Raw genomic sequence first — 17,587 nt, 5'->3', positions numbered from 1 at the left:
TCTTTCTAGTCAAACCTATGGTTTTTCCAGTGGTCATGTATGGATGTGAGAGTTGGACTGTGAAGAAGGCTGAGCATGAAAGAATTGATGCTATTGAACTGTGGTGTTGGAGAAGACTCTTGAGAGTCCCTTGGACTGCAAGGAGATCCAACCAGTCCATCCTAAAGGAAATCAGTCCTGAACATTCATTGGAAGGACTGATGCTGAATCTGAAACTCTAATACTTTGGCCACCTGATGCGAAGAACTGACTCATTGGAAAAGACCCTGAAGCTGGAAAGATTGGAGACGGGAGGAGAAGCGGACGACAGAGGATGAGATGGCTGGATGGCATCACCGACTCGACGGGCGTGGGTTTGGGTGGACTCCGGGAGTTGGTGATGGGCAGGGAGGCCTGGCGTGCTGCGGTCCGTGGGGTCGCGCAGAGTGGGACACGACTGAGCGACTGAACCGAACTGAACTGAACTTCGGCCCGCACTAGACCCCCGACAGCGGTCTGCGCTCCTCTGAGCCGGCATCAAACCGGTCACTGGCCCCGGGTGAGTCCCCAGCGTGGGTACAGCAGCCCCGGGCTGCGGCCCCGGCGGCCTTTCCAGCTCTTTCCTTGTCTTTCCTCCCGATGCCCGGGGCCCGGGCGGCGCCGCCGCGTCCGCCGGCGGTGCCCTCCCCTCCCGGCGCGCGGGGCGGGCCCGGCCGCCAGGAAATGCCCGGGAGAGGGAGTCACCTGCGCCCGACGGCGTGTGGACTCGGGGGCGCCGCCTCCCGGAGCCTGGCCGAGACCCGGGCGGACGTCGCTCACCTGCTGGCAGGCGCGCCTGGAGCCCCGAGCCCCGAGCCCCGCGGACCGCTGCCCGGCCCCCCAGCACCATGAGCAAGTTGGGCAAGTTCTTCAAAGGCGGAGGCTCTTCCAAGAGCCGCGCGGCCCCCAGCGCCCAGGAAGCTCTGGCCCGACTTCGGGAGACGGAGGAGATGCTGGGCAAGAAGCAGGAGTACCTGGAAGGCCGCATCCAGAGAGAGCTCAGCCTGGCCAGGAAGCACGGCACGCAGAACAAACGAGGTACGCACCCCCCTGGGCTGGGGCAGCCCCGTCCGCCTGGCACCTGGCCCGGCCTTTCTGGGAACTGGTGATGATCCCCCGGGCCGGACTGGGAGAGGGCTGAGCGCAGCACCATCCTCGATGGCGAAAGAGGAAGACACACCAAAAATCTCAGTGATCAAGACGAATCGCATTTTTAATGCGATCTTTAGAAAGCTCAAAGTTGACACAGTAGCATCTGTAATGAACAAAACATCAACATTTAAAGTAAAGACCGGATTGGTGTTACTGATTCTTGTCTTTTGCAATTGGCTCCTATGTGTTCTGGAGAAGGAAATGGAAACCCACTCCAGTGTTCTTGCCTGGAGAATCCCATGGACAAAGGAGGCTGGTGGGCTACAGTCCACGGGGTCGTAAAGAGTCGGACACGGCTGAGCGACTAACACACACACCTATGTGTCCTGTACAGACTTAAAAAAAATCAAATTCATTTTAAAATGTGATGTTTTGTTCATCATCGAGTTCTTTACGTTAATTTTGAATTTCAAAAATATTCCAATAAAATCTTACTTATCTTGGTTATAAGATAATCTTTTTTTTGCCGCTTTAAAGTTTGCCCCTGGCTTGTCTCACCCTGGTCCAGTCCTGACTCCAGCAGCACATATCAACTTTTCTGCCCTGCGTTTGTATTTTGAATCACACAGTTTCAATTGCCTGTAAATCTCCAGGGAAGCATATTCTGGTGTGTTCCGGTTCCCTTCGCTGTTGAAGAATTTAGGTGGTTGTGCAGTTGAGATATGAAAAAAAAAAAAAAAAAAAAAGCCAGAGATTTAAATATTAATTCTACCACTGGCTATTGCCACTTGGGAAGGACTTTGAGTCAGTAATGATTCTGGGTGCTTCTTTTGCACCTTGAACCCTTTGTTCTTTGCCAGGGTGAATTGCTTTCTTCAGTGAATGGCTCTCTCTATAGAGAACAAATCTAAACGGCCCCATGGCGCATATAAAAACCCAGCAAGAAGTTGAAATGATTTGCTCTTGTAACACAAAGTCAATGGCAGACCCAGAAATAGGGCTGGCAATTCAGGACTCTGCTCACCACCAAACCCTGAACTTGCATCCTCAAGAAGTTAGGCTTTCTGAGTCATAATGAAACCTTGGGAAGGTTTAGTTCACCCTAAATGACCCTGCCATTGTTTAATGCTGGAAGGGAATCATGTCTTGGAATTGACCTTGAAAGTCTTGCTCTCCCCCCAAAATGTGCCCGCTACATTTGTGCCCATTTTATAACCAACAATAAAGAAACCAAGTTTCATTTTCCTCTGCTCTTGGGTACAACTCTTGTCCCCATTATGGCCTGTTTTAGAGTTAAGTGCTGGTTTCTATTTTTATTTCATGTCTGAAAATATTTTGGGATGTTATTCAATGGCAGTTTATGCAGAGAGACTCTGACATTAAGACTTCCTAAAAAGCCATTGGTTGTTCTTTTCCTGGGTCCTTCCTCTTTGGTTTGATAGGCACTCTGACATTTGCTTAGTGTCTGTCAAGGTTTTGTTTTGTTTTGTTTTGTTATCCATTTGGATCTGTTTGTAGCTTTAAACACAGTGGTTGTTAAGTAAATATTGGCTTAAAAAATCTGAAAAAAAAATCTGCTTTTGTGAAGTGGTGGAAATATAGATTTGCTTTCAGAAGAAACTAATGTAAAATAATATAGAAATGTTCTTGAGGTGGCAATACACTAAAGTGTCTCTAAGACTTTATAAAGATTCACACACACAAAGACAACACTAATAAGAACGTCAATCTGACTTCCTTAAATCAGAGTAGCTACAGATGTAAGTCTCAAGTTCAAATATTAATAATCAATTGATGTCAGAAAGGCCATGTCATTTATCCATGGGATCTTCGCTGGTGTGGCCCTCACCTGGTTCTGCAGTGGGCCTGCAATAGGAAGAGTGTGGTTGGGGTGAGGCCATCTGTAATCTAAGCTATGAAAGAATCCAGTCATAGACCATGCGTTGGAAACACTGTCAGTATCAGCATCTTCCAAATAAACCAAGTAATTTCACATCCTCATGGCCACTATTTTCCATTAGCCACTAAGAAATATTTTCACACACGTAATAAAGCTAAATGTGCTTACTACTAAAAGGGCCTTGTGCTACACAATGTCAGTGTTAGAATGGCTGTAAATTACCTGGTAATCAGAGTGACATGTGTCCCTGCAGTTAAAGTTTTACTCCTAGAGCTGGTTAGTCTGATAACATGCTGTCAAGAACACTTGTTGGGTGGCCAGTTAGTATCATTTCGGAAAGGGCCACACTCCCAGAAGGAACAATTTAAAAAACAAACTTTTTATTTTGTATTGGAGAATAGCCGATAACAATGTTGTGATAGTTTCAAGTGAACAGCAAAGGGACTCAGTCATACATATCCATGTATCCATTCTCCCCCAAACTCCCCTCCCCTCCTGGCTGCCACACAACATTGAGCAGAGTTCCCTGTGCTCCACAGTAGGCCCCTGTTGGTCGTCCACTTTAAATATAGCCGTGTGTACACATCAAGGCCAAACTCCCTCACTGTCTCTTCCTCCTATTCTTATCCCTCTGGCAACAATAACTGCATTCTCTAAGTCTGTGAGTTTGTTTCTGTCTTGTAAATAAGTTCACTTGTATCATTTCTTTTTAGATTCTTTTTTAGAGTTCTTTTTATATTCTGCATATAGAGAATATCATACTATTTCTCCTTCTTTTTGTTACTTTACTCACTATGACAATCTCTAGATCCATCCTTGCTGCTGCAAATGGCGTTATTTCACTCTTTTTAATGGCTGAGTAATATTCCACTCCAGAAGGAAATGGCAACCACTCCAGTGTTCTTGCCTGGAGAATCCCAGGGACGGGGGAGCCTGGTGGGCTGCTGTCTATGGGGTCACACAGAGTCGGACACGACTGAAGTGACGCAGCAGCAGCAGCAGCATTCCACTCCAGAAGGAAACGGCAGTCCACACCAGTGTTCTTGCCTGGGAAATCCCATGGGCAGAGGAGCTGGGCAGGCTAGAGTCCGCTGGATTGCAAAAGCGGTAGATACAGCTGAGTGACTAACAACAAGAACAGCGTCTCGCTGTATACATGCACCGCGTCTCAGTGTCCATCCCTCTGTCGGTGGACACTTGGCTGCCCCTGTGTCTTGGCTGCTGTGAACAGTGCTGCAGTGGACGTTGTACAGTCCTGGCCAGTTCGCATTCTTCCATGATCTCCACAACAGAAGTTTTGACCGTTAGCATCCTCAGTGTCAAAAATGGGTTTTATTGGTAAAATGAGTAACTGTTATATCAGCATAATAAACGTTAGAAATGGGATCTCATTGGTGAAATTGTGGATATCCTCAATGTGGGTTGGGGAAGAGTTCAGAGGTACTTCCTTGCTCGCGAGGTAAGGACAGGCATTAAGGATGTATGAGGCGTGTATAACTAACATTAGGATGGTGCCTGGGGCTTGGTCAGATCAGCTCAGTGTCCAGTCCTGGGTTCAGGTGGGTGTCTGACCTTCCACAGAGCATAGCACCCTGCCAGTGAGGGTCACTGTCTATGTTCAGTGAGCCTTTCATATCATGTATATTGGACTAAAAGACATGGAGCTGGGGCTCCAGTGAGCTCATAAAGCTGGTTGACAGACTGTTTTGGCCTGCGTGGCCAAGATGTGTTTGTTTAATAGGCGTATCTGCAGATCCGAGTCTGAAACTTGCTTTCACTGTAACTCAGAACAAGGCCGTGCAGTGGTGGTAATGCTCCCTTCAGACTTGTCTGGCAGGTACCATGTTCTACCTAAACGAGCCTGAGTGAAAACAACCATGGTATCAAGGCCCTGTTGATCTGAAAGAGTAACATTTGGAAGCAAGGTCTATAGTTGGGTTAAAAACTCGAGAAGAGCAGAAATTCTTTAGTACAGTTCATTTAGATTACTAAGATAGAACTCCTTTATAACTAGCAATCTGCTTTGTGGAAAAGCACATTTTTTAGATACCACTTAATTCCTTTTTCTGCTTCTGCTGAGGACTGTCCTCGAGAGCAGTCTTCAATCCTGGCTGTATGTGAAAGTCGCCCTGATGCTCGGAGGATCCCACCCCCGCAGATTCTAGTGTAACTGGCCGGAGTGGGGCTGGGACGTTAGTTTTTGAAAGTGCCTCTGGGGGTGACTCTGCCCTGTGGCCAGGGTTAAGGATGAGGGAACTAAATCCGTGGTCATGTTAATGGCGTGGGAATACAAGTGCTTCCTAGCTGATTTCATATCATGGCACCCGTTGAGCACTGACAACATTTGTCTGTGTCTCTGGGATAACCAAGGACCAGCAGCTTGAGGACTTTTAAAAAAATTGTTTTTATTCATTTATTTTTAAAACTTTATTCGAGTATAGTTGCTTTACAACGTTGTGTTAGTTTCTACTGTAAGGCAAAGTGAATCGGCTATATATATATATATATATATATATATATATACACACACATATCGGAGAAGGCAATGGCACCCCACTCCAGTACTCTTGCCAGGAGAATCCCAGGAACGGGGCAGCCTGGTAGGCTGCCGTCTATGGGGTTGCACAGAGTCGGACACAACTTGCTGCTAATTCGCTTCAGAAGTCGCTCAGTCATGTCCGACTCTCAGCAACCCCATGGACTGCAGACCACCAGGCTTCTCCGTCCCTGGGATTCTCCAGGCAAGAGTACTGGAGTGTGGTGCCAGTGCCTTCTCCGAGATACACACACACACACACACACACACACACACACACTCCCTCTTTTTTGGATTTCCTTCCCATTTAAGTGAAGTTCTCTGTGTTATTCAGTAGGTTCTCACTAGTTATCTATTTTTTAAAATGCGTTTTAATTGGAGGGTAGTTGCTTTACAGTTTGTGGTTTCTGCCATGCATCAGCATGAACCAGGCACAGATGTTCACGTATCCCCTCCCTCCGGAGCCCCGTCCCATCCCACCCTCCAGGTATTCGCAGGGCTGGGGTGGGGTCTCTGTGTCACCCAGACCCAGCAAACTCCCACCCGCCGTCTCTGTTACACGTGGCCGTGTGTGTGTGTGTTTGCACGCTGCTCTCTCAGTCTGCCCCACCCTCTCCCTCCCCACCGTGTCCACAAGTCTGTGCTCCGCGTCTGCATCACACTGCAAACGGACAGTGACAGCCGTGTGTCCAAGGACTCTTGACCCCGAGCGGGGGCCTCAGCGTTTCAGTGCCTTGCAGTCCCCTCCTGCCGCACGGGTCGGTGGAACCCTTAGGCCTTAGGTCCCGGTTCTAACCTCCCTTATGAGGCTTTTCTTTTTTTTTTTAAGCTAGTATCATTAAGAGATGGTCACAGGGATTCGCTTAACTGTAATACACCTCTTCAGCTTCCATCAAACGTGTAAACATTTGACAGAAAGTAACTTGGCGTTGTAGTCGGGAGCCTGGGCTTCCGAGCACGTGGCCCTGGGCGTGATCCTGGCCTCGTCCTGCCCCTTGGACGCTGGTGATTTTCAGCCGTTGGCTGGGCCGGCCTGAGCCTCAGGCTCTTCCCCTGCGTGAAGTTGATAAGGCTGATCCTCAGGGCTGAGGGCGCTGGACTTTACTGTGTGAAGCCCTTCACTCAGTGCTCCGTAAGCAGCCGCCTTTGCGGTGCCGCGGCAGTTTGTTAAAGGTGAGGTCGGCGGCCCGCGGGCTCAGTCTTGCTTTCTGAGACGACGCGTGAATGCGGCCCTCGGTCCGTGCAGGCCGCCGGCGTCCGGAGGCCGCGGTCAGTCCGCCCCGGGCCGCCTGGGCTGCAGCGCAGGCCTGTCCCTGGCTCGCCCCTCGCAGGGGGTTGCTCACGGCGCGGCCGAGAGCGGCGCCGGCGTCTGGGCCCCTCTGCCCTGTCCTCTCAGCCCCGGGCGGCCTCCCGGGCCGAGCAGGAAACCCAGGCTTGTCTCCGCGCGGGAAGCGGCGCCCGGGGGCTGCGGGGCTCCGGGCGCCGACCGCGGGGCTGAGGCCGGCCACCGCTCCTCCAGGCCTGGGTGAAATGACGGCCCCGGGCGGGGAGTCCGCTGTGCGCGCGGCTCCCGCGCCGAGCCCCGCGCTGCCGGGGCCGGGATGACTGTGTCTTCGAGGCGGGATGCGGGCCGGGCGTCCTCGGAGCCGGCTGTGCGCACAGCCCTCCCGGGTGAGCGCCGGGTTGGACTCCCGTCGGGCTTTCTAGGACGGTGGTCGCGGCGCTGAATCCTGCAGCCGCACACCAGGGCCCCGAAGGACTGGGTGACGAGATCGCCCCCAGGGCCAGCGGGGTGAGTGCCAGGGGCCCAGGTAGCGGGAGACAGCCCGGCGGCGGGGAAGGTCCCCGGGGAGGCCTCGCCGACCCGGCGGCCTCCTTTCTGCACAAAGCTTCCACCAGCGGGCCCCAGTCCAGCCGCAGCGGAACCCCGAGGGTGCTGGTGAAGGGGTGCCCTTACAGGGGCGCCCCCAAAATTCCAGTTCAGTGGGTGAGCGGAGGGGTCGGGAACCTGAGCTCTGGACAGACGGCGCGGTCACTCGGCTGCCCTGCGAGGGTCTGTGACGGGTTCAGCGGCCGGAAACGGGGGCCCCCGTCTCCGCTCTGCTTTCCCGTCGTCCGTGCCTCTGTTTCTCCCCGCCGCCTGCCGCCGCTCAGATATGGGGAAACGTCCACCGCCTCCCGCCTGAGGACTGGGAGGGAACATTTCCCGAGCTCCTGGCAAGGCCTTTCAGGCACCCGCATTAGCTTCCAGCAGGAAAGCCACACGGGCCTGTAACGGCACAGGCACCGCGACGGGCCCCAGGGTCCCCCGGTATTCAGATCGCCCCCACGCCTCTCAGAATGAAGCGTTCTGTTGGTCTCTGATTGTCCGATTATTTTCACCACACGATGCTCGGAGTCAGGGAAAGGAACTTAACTCCTGGAGCACTAGGGGCACAGTTGTGTCTGACTCTGCGACCCCGTGGACTGTGGCCCACCAGCTCCTCCGTCCATGGGCTTCTCAGGCAAGAATCCTGGAGTGGGTCGCCATGCCCTTCTCCAGGGGATCTTCCCGACCCAGGGATCAAACTTGCGTCTCCTGCATTGGCAGGTGGATTCTTGACCGCTGAGCCGCCTGGGAAGCCCCTAACAAGCAGCATCTAGGTTTTATTCTCCTGTCGACTGCCTCGCTCTCTCCTGGAAAAGCCAGATCAATATAAATGTGATACTTTCTTAACCTCTATCTCCCTCTCTCACCTCGGGAGCCCGTCGCGCTTTACCCCATGGTGTCCGTTATGTATGTTAAGTCGCTGCAGTCCTGTTCACTCTTTGCGACCCCATGGACTGTAGCCCGCCAGCTCCTCTGTTCACGGGATTCTCGAGGCAAGAATCCTGGAGTGGGTTAACATTTCCTCCTCCAGGAGATCTTTTCGACTCAGGGATCAAACCCATGCCTCCTGCATCTCCTGCGTTGTCAGGCAGGTTCTTTACCGAGACCGAAAATACCTGAACCAGCCCTGGGAGCTCTATTCACTTAAGCTGTAATTTTAAAAACTTCTTGCTTTCCTAATACCTCCTTCTCCCCTCTGAGCCCTGGCAAGGGTCCTGCATAGATTTACACACTCACTTACACACTTAGGTACTGACCAGCTCAGAGTTGTGTCTCTTTTTTGCTGACACAGTTTGAGTTTGTATCTGCTTTTTTCAGATGCCATATTAATTGCTTTTTCTTCAGCTGGACTTGGAAAGAGTTAAAAAAATCCCAGCCAGATTTACCCTTACCCCTTAATTCAAATCACTATGTTAAGTTTGCATTCCATGTTTTATGTTTATGTCTATTCAATATCATCTTATTTTCACTTGTCTTAAAATTAAGATTTTTAAATTATAATTTCATTGTCTTATGTATGAGACATAAGACGTATTGACAAACCAGTCAATCTTAAGGGAAAACAACTCTGAATACTCGTTGGAGTGATGCTGAAGCTGAAACTCCAGTATTTTGATCATCTGATGTGATGACTATTGGAAAAGTCCCTGATGCTAGGAAAGATGGAGGGCAGAAGGAGAAGAGGGAATCAGAGGATGAGACGGCTGGATGGCATCACTGATGCAATGGACATGAACTTGGGCAAACTTTGGGAGATGGTGAGGGACAGAGAGGCCTGTCGTCCTGCAGTCCACCGGGCTGCAAAGAGTTGGACACGACTGGGCAACTGAATGACAAAAACAATGTATGAGCAATTTCTTTTAGTTGAATCAGCTTCCTTTTTTTGTTGTTGTTGTCAAAGTATTTGTTAAAATATACCAAATAAAGCTTCCCACGTGGTGCTAGTGGTAAAGAATCGCCTGCCAATTCAGGAGCCGCAAGAGATTAGATCCCTGGGTCTGGAAGATCCTCTGGAGGAGGAAATAGCAACCCCCTCCAGTGTTCTTGCCTGAAAAATCCCATGGACAGAGGAGCCTGGCGGGCTGCAGTCCATGGGGTCGCTGAGAGACAGACACGACTGAAGGGACTGCGCACACGCGCACAAGGATAGAGCCTGGTGGATGCTCCTAGAGGCGCCAGTCCAGGATCCTGTCTGCGTGGAGCAACACTGTTTCGTGTGAGATTCAGCCAAGGCGAGATTACCAGTTTGACAGCTCGGCACTCAGTGAGTTCAGTTACTCATCCAGCTGACCTGAATACGCCTGACCTCTATCTCTGGCCCATATGTCTTACTCCTCTTATTTTTTTCTCTTTTCCCTAACAATGCCTCAGCATACCTTGTGAATTATCTTCCTAAAACCAAACTATATTCACATGCCTCTGGTTCACAAATGCCAGCTTTTGAATAGATAGTGTGTGAGCTTCATCAGGTTCACCTGGAGAGCTTTTAAGCTGCCCCAGCAGGAGATTCTGAGGTCTGGGATGAGTGGTACTCCTAGCTTTCTGGGCGATTTTGATATATTTAAGGCTAGAAAGCCAGTGGGTGGCCCATACATTTTCTTAGGGTCAGCTTTCAGTAACCCAGAGAAAAGAAGCCTAGAGATTAGTTTTTGAACTCATTTTTCACCTTTGTGAACTTGAATTGACCTCTAGTTACCACTGGCTTCTTTTCTACTTCCTCGGAAACTGGAGTATATAGTGCTTCTGTTCTGGAATCATTCTTTCAAGTACCTGTGGCACAAATTTTGACAGTTTACTGATGTATTCTAGTTGCTTATATGAAGCTAATTGCTGCTATTTTTTGTATTATATATCATTTTATATATACAGTTAACTTTTCCCTTCATGAATTTGAAGCAATATTATAAATATAGGAGCATTCATTTGTTATTATTCTTCATCCAAATTCCACAAAGCTGAAAATAAAGAGCACCTTATTTTAGGAAATATTTCCATTCAGCAAAAATATCATTTTCCATAATTTATGCTATCTTACAGTTTATTGAATCAGCCACAATAAAATAGAATAAGATAGAAAAGTTACTACTAATACCATGATTATGCCAAAATCCCATGACCTGTTGTAGCTTTAAGAAACTATGGCAGGAGGAGACTCTGAGCTTGCCCTCAGGGGTGCTTAGTATTATTAGTATGTTTCTCAGCATTTAGGACTACTTATTTCAGATCAGATTTTATTTTCAAGATAACAGAATAAAACACAACTCAAAACATGAGATATAAGACAAGAGCTCCAATTCTGAGTTTTAAAGTTTATGATGCCTTGCTTTGGGGCTCTGGATTGGAAAGGACATAATTAATCCAATTTGGTATTCAACTTTTGTTAAATGTTTAAGTACACATGAGTTTGTTTGTGCTTTTAAGGGACAAAATTATCACCAATGCTTAAAATATATAGATAATATTGAGGGTTTATCTTTTAAAGTCACACTCTCAGTCCTCTGCTTTAGCAACCTGTAGTCAAAACTTCTAGCATATACTGGTAATTTTAGTTTCTCCTACTTTTTCTTTTTTTTAAATTTTTATTTTTACTTTATTTTACTTTACAATACTGTATTGGTTTTGCCATACATTGACATGAATCTGCCACGGGTGTACATGAGTTCCCAATCCTGAACCCCCCTCCCACCTCTCCTACGTTTTCCATCATCTGATAGAAGTTCTAACATACACAATTGGCTCAAAAATTTGCAGAAGGTGAAGGAACCAAAAGAAAAAAAAACCCAAGAGTATGGAACAAATATAAAGCAAATAGTAAACCATTTCCTGAGTAACTAACTTTCTTGGACCAGAGATTTTAATTACTTACCTTAAAGAAATGGTGCTAATGGGGAATTGTTGTTGTTCCGTTGCTAAGTCGTAGCCAACTCTTTGTGACCCCATGGACTACAGCACATCAGGCTTCTCTGTCCTTCACTGTCTCCTGGAGTTTGCTTAGATTCATGTCTACTGAGTTGGTGGTACCATCCAACCATTTTATCCTCCATGAGCCCCTTCTCCTCCTGCCCTCAATTTTTCCCAGCATCAGGGTCTTTTCCAGACCCACTGGAAATATCTAGGACTTGGTCCAAAGTTTATATGTTTATACTTTAAAGCAGTAAGAACTCTTAAACCTGGACCAGAGGCTTTCTCAGTCCACGCTAAGCCTTTGTCTCAAATAGTTCTCCCTTGTGGGTATTTCCAGTGAGAGGATGGGGAAAAGCTAAAGCCCCATCCGCCATCTGCTCTGTGCAGCCTCCGTCAGCTCTTCTGAATCCAGCAGTCTAGTGGCTGAAATACCGACGGTGTAACTGCTACCCTCAGACAAAACAAGCTCTCCGACAGCAATAAGCAGGAATGGTGACTTTAGAAGTATAGGAAAAGAAAAGTGGGTTATTCTCTGCTAAAAGTTGGGAATCCCTGCATTAGAAGTTCTTTATTTGCAAATTAAAATTTACAACCATCTAGTTCAAATGAATGAAGTTTACACGTTTATATTTGGTTACGCATAAAAGAGACAACTGTGTGGCCAAACATTTGGCAAGCACTTTGGATATTTCATTCTGTGTGAACGTGAGCGTCAAGCGAGTCTGTCTGCTTCTCTCGCACAGTGCGGCATGCTGCTCGCCGTGGTGGGTGTGCCTTTTTTGCTGTAGCAGGAACTTTGTTCAGCAGGCTTCCTTAGTGAGCAGAGCTATTTACATTACCAGTTCTTTCCATCTATTTTGTTCATGTAAAGTGAAAGTCAATATAACCTTGGAGTTTGAATAAAGATATTATCCTAACTCAGAACTTCTACTGTGTTAACTGCAGAAAGAAAAAAAGTTATGATTATGTTAAGCCAGTTTATATTGATATGTAGTTCAAAGATCATATACCCAAGAGCCTATGTTTTATCATTTTTTGAGCAATTGGACTGCTTTATTTGTGTGAACTATATTTGCTGAGTGTTTTCCTCTCACATTTGAAAAGCTAAAGAACAGTGCTTATCATTCACCACCAATGGCAAGTTAAATGTGTCATTTAAGAATTAAAGGTACTGATAGTGATAGCTTGCTTTGGGGATAGGCGCTATGGAGTGCTCCAGATTTGCTGATCACAGGATCCCTGGGGAAAAATCATAGTCACAGGCAGTGGGAGCTGAAGGGGACTCTAGGGATTAAGTTTGCTGCTTGTCAGGAGCACCTACAAGGCACAGTGACAGTAGTTGGAAATACTGGTACATCATGTGAACAAGGAATGGTTACAAGTATAAAAGAGAGGCACATCACATACACACGTATATACACATACAGATATGCACACGCAGATACACACATGCACATACATGTATGCACACACAGATGTACACATGCATGCATACATACGTACATGTATTCATTTATACAGACGTACACAAACGTACACACACCACACAAAATTACATCCTAGGTGCCTGTGTCTACCCTGTGGAATGAAGCATAATCAGCTGTTTCCGAGTTTTTCTGCTCAATATTTGCTGGTTTCAGGTTTATGCTTTTCTCCCTGTATTCTCGGCAATAGCAGGCCCGCAAGGTTACCAGTGTGTAAGGTTACCAGTAATACTAGTAGCAAGAAGAAAACATCCATTCAATTGATTATATATTCAGCCTGGTCACTTAATTGGGTTTTTACAAAGAATATCAAGTAGACCTGAATGAGTAGTTCGGTATCATGCTCCAATATCAAGTTAATTTACTTGCCTGGAAATTGACCTTGGAAGCAATTAATTATTTAAAAAAATAGGAATTTCAGTGGATATTTAAAATGAGTCTTTTATGCAAGCCTTTCTTCCTTTTTCGTCAACTCAAGCCTGATGGCACTTTGAGGTCATGACCTTCTCCTCTCAGATTTATCTCCTCTCATGATCTCTTGGTGACATCCCGACAGTAAGCACCCGCTCATCTCCGAAAGCGAGTCTGAGCTTTCTAGGATGACGAGATGGACATTTCTATTGGGAAACAACTTCCCTTGTCTCTTTCTGTCTTTCTGCGGATGGGTGAGGACACCTCTCTGTAACCTTTCACACCGTACAATATTAATCAATACTCTTCTTTTTCTTTTTGTGCAAAATCCAGCCCAACCTTACTAGCTGCTTAGTAAGTCCCTCTTCCAAGTGCCCTTTCCTCAGAATGCCTCTTGCTTACTTTGTCCAGTCTCATTCCTTTCCACTGTTTTCTAGGGCGTCTGCTTTGCCACTGTATAATCCGTTACATCATTTCTGTGGTCTAGTCTCCTTTTCACTTGCTATTCATCCTTTTTTCATGACATTTAATATTGGTGAGACCTCCGAAAATGGGATCTTGCTTATAAGTTTCAGCTAGTGTGGCAAGCTGGCATGATTTGCTCTGGTGTCTAATGTATCTCAGCCAGAAACTTTGCCTCGTTTAGGAGACTTGCAATAGGGAAGAGGGTGGGGGGCCCTTGTGTAATACCTTTCCTCGCTCGTGGTCCTCACCAGGCTGTGTGTTTGAGAATCCGTGTAGACAGTCACCCTGACCCTGGCTTCATCTGCGTCACCTCCCCCGTGAGGGTGTCCCTTGCCCCCCGGAGAGTTGATGCGCTCCCCCGTGTACCTTCTGGGCCTCGTACTTGGCTCATTCTTTTCCTCTGTGCCGCCTCTGCTGCTTGAAGGGAGCGTGTTACTCGCTCAGTCGTGTCCGACTCTTTGCGACCCCACGGACTGCAGCCCACCGGGCTCCTCTGTCCATGGGTTTCTCCAGGCAGGAATACTCGAGAGGGCTGCCGTTTCCTTCTCCGGGGATCTTCCTGAGCCAGGGGTTGAACCCTCGTCTCCTGCCTTGCAGGCAGACTGCTAACCATCTGAACCACCGGGGAAGTGAAGGAGGTACCTTACACACACTAGTATCCATGGGGACAGCTCTGTAAGATGGTACTGTTGCTGAATGATGGATAAGTGATTGGACGCCCATTTTTATCTTTTGCTTCCTCTGAGATTGTAGCCTTCTTCGTCCCTGCAGGGGCCTAACACAATGATGGGCATGCGGTGATACTTCAGTGCATATTTGTGGAGTGACTGAAAATGAACAGATGAGGAATATATATATTAAATATATACATATATATATGAAAAAGGCCAGGGAGAATTCATTAAGGCCTGGCCCCGGACAAGTAAATGAGTGTTAGAATTCTCTGGCTGCTTCCCATCTAACCTGTGACTTTGAAGAGAGACACTTTGTTTGTATTCCATTTATGGAATGCGTGTGGTGGTGCTTACTCAGATTGTGTTTTTTGAGAACAATAACAAGGAGCCATAAATTGAAGGTACTGGGTAATGAACCAGGTGAGTTTTATATGAGTCTCAGGACTTGCGTTAAAGTTTCTCATATAAAACAACATGATTATGAGACTTCTCAGTTAAAAACAAAGGAGAACCATAAGCAATTACGTGTGGCACACGCCAGTTAAGCGCTGTCCAGGATTAAGTCTTCCAGGCTTCGTCTTTTTAGGCCTTCTCCAGAAATCATCCATTCCTGGGAGAGAGAGGAGCTGTCATAATGCAGTTGCATATTTCAGAAACAGTTTTGTCTATAGTCCCTGCGTATGATGGTTCCGAACAGTTTTTTCTTTTTTGCCATGTGATGGATGAACAATGGACACGTTTATGTGCCTTGAATGAGCAAAGAACAAATCGACCTTTCTAACCGGGATGCTCTGTACCTTGCCTTATCTAAGCAATGAAACTGCAGCTCTTTTCTGCTGTTTGAAGGTATTTTTTTAGTGGGTGACTGAAAGCCTTCCTCCTCTGGCAATGTGATGAAGTCGCATAGGGCTAGCTGAGTTTTGGTTCAAGTGAGGGATTCTTACATTTTGGTCTCAAATGCTCAGTGCACTGTACAGTGAGGGCTCTTTCTGATCCCTCGGCAGAGCACACACAGCACATTGTCCTGCAACTCCATCGCTGAGGGAACGTCACTGTTACGGAAGGAGACAAAACCCCTACAAGCTTTCCCCCTTCAACAGAGTACAGCAGATTCCTTTGTTTTCAAAGCAGTGTTCCCCAGGTTTCATCAGCTGCCAAAAACCACATGTAGGAGCTTGGAAGATTGAGTTGCGCATTTTACACAGGTTAAATGACAGGATTCTAACAGTGTCCTTCTTTGCGAAATCCGGAGGCATGCTTCAATTGTGACAGTTGTTGCATGTCTTTGGGAAAAAAATACAGCTGTTTCTTTCCTAGATTGGTTATTAGGAAACAAGTTAAAGCTTGTCCAATTTATGGTTGGCCCGTGGTATCATCATTTCATGAGAAACAGTTCACAGAGAGACTCCTGACATGTATACCTCTTGGCTTTTTGAAACAGAAGCCTCTTGTCTGGGTGTCTTAGCTTACTGTACCAGATAGAAGCTACAAGGAGTGCCCATTGTCCTGGGGCCAGGTCCAGCCGTGCACACCTCATCAATTTGGCTCACACAAGGTTTTTTTGAAAATGTAGCTTAGGTTTTAAATTTGAAGGATTTGGGATGCAAACCCAGATGTCTGGCTTGTTTTGAGCATGTGGAGGGCTGGGTGTGCAGCTTCATGGCAGCGGTGGGTGGGAGCCCAGCCGTGTTGCCTCCACGGGTCGGGCTCGACCTCTGCTGGTGGCCAGAGGGCCCACTTGTTCCTGCTGGCCCCCTGATGCTGGAGCCAGCGTCCACTGCCGTTTATTGTCACTCTTGCACTTTAATTGTGGTAATAGTGAAACACTGCGCTCTCTTTCTCAAAGGTGAGCAAATGAAGACAGCTTTTCCCGTTGACCTCTTTCTCAGTCACTTACCTTCATTACCTGCCGGCTTTCAGAATATAGGATTTTGATTCAGGCCACTGTGTAGCTTGCGGTATGTGCATTATAGTGGAAGTTGAGACCTCACATACTGGTGAATTTCAAATTTCTCCCAATTATTTTGAAGAGCCAAACCCATATGTGAAGACAAACATTCAAAACTATGTCCAAACCAAAACTTATTATTAATTTTAAAATATTGGCAAGGTTGGGCATGACAGCATGTGGCTTCCACCATGTGGTCTGACATCTTATGAAGGAGGTGGTGATAATGATGAAGGTTTCTAATATTTATTAATCACTCTCCAGGTGCCAGTCTAAGTACTGTACGTACCTTATTTATTTTAATCTTCAACAACGATGTGAGTTTTATTCCCGTTTTCCCATAAGCAACTATGTAAGGCCACGCAGCAGGGGGTGGGTGGAGGCTAGATTTGAAAGGAGGCAACCTGACCCCAGAGTGCAGCGGCCTGTTTGCATCCTCCGTGAGTTGTTATTGTGGTTTGTGGGGGCTTCCTAGGTGGCTTAGTGGTGAAGAATCTGACTGCCAGTGCAGGAGATGTGGGTTTGATCCCTGAGTCTGAAAGATCTCCTGGAGAAGGGAGTGGCAACCCACTGCAGTATTTTTGCCTGGAGAATCCCATGGACAGAGGAGTCAGGCAGGCTACAGTCCATGGGGTTGCAAAAGAGTTAATGTGACTTAGCAACTAAAGAAAAACAACAACAGTTATTGTTCAAGTGAGGAAGCATCATTTAAGGAGAATTAAGGTCATATACTAAGGGTATTATACACAGGTTTTAATTGGTATAGGTAGGATTAAAATGTCGATCTAGTGACCCCAAGGAGAAGGCAGTGGCAACCCACTCCAGTACTCTTGCCTGGAGAATCCTAGGGACAGAGGAGCCTGGTGGGCTGCCATCTGTGGGGTTGCACAGAGTCAGACACGACTGACGCGACTTAGCAGCAGCAGCAGTGACTCCAAAGCCCCGTCTTTTATACCAAATTATATTTCTCAATTTGTAGAAAGTAATCTAAAAATACTTCTTACTGGAAACGTGGCATATTTTTAAATGAAAAAGTTTTGTGAAGTTCTCAAAATAAAATGTCTTGGGGTTAGTGGTTCCGAAAGAGAATAAACACTGAGCCTGCTTGGCAAGGCAGGGAGGAGACAGACGTTGACATTGCACTTCTGGCTCTGTTGGGTGGAGCTGTGTATTTAGAGTTTAACTTCTTAGGATACTCTGCTGTGTTGTAGTATTTTGTACTGTACCACTGAAATGTGGAGCTGTTTTGTAATAGTATATTCCTGTTATGGTGAGCTATGGTGAAA

General features: G+C 47.1%; 1 protein-coding gene across 1 annotated transcript in view; it reads left to right on the top strand.

Annotated features, from left to right (window-relative positions):
- Nucleotides 1-866: 866 nt before the first annotated feature.
- The window catches only part of CHMP4C (charged multivesicular body protein 4C), a 30,377-nt gene continuing 13,656 nt past the window's right edge, over nt 867-17,587 (top strand). The window contains exon 1 of the mRNA XM_052651920.1: nt 867-1,056. Within this exon, the coding sequence (XP_052507880.1) occupies nt 867-1,056 (190 nt within the window). The remainder of the gene's footprint in view (nt 1,057-17,587) is intronic.

This window comes from Budorcas taxicolor, chromosome 14 (genome assembly GCF_023091745.1).
Source record: "Budorcas taxicolor isolate Tak-1 chromosome 14, Takin1.1, whole genome shotgun sequence".
NCBI classification, from domain to species: Eukaryota; Metazoa; Chordata; class Mammalia; order Artiodactyla; family Bovidae; genus Budorcas; species Budorcas taxicolor.
The sequence above is the reverse complement of the archived record's forward strand: the minus strand, read 5'-3'. Positions and strand labels throughout refer to the sequence as shown.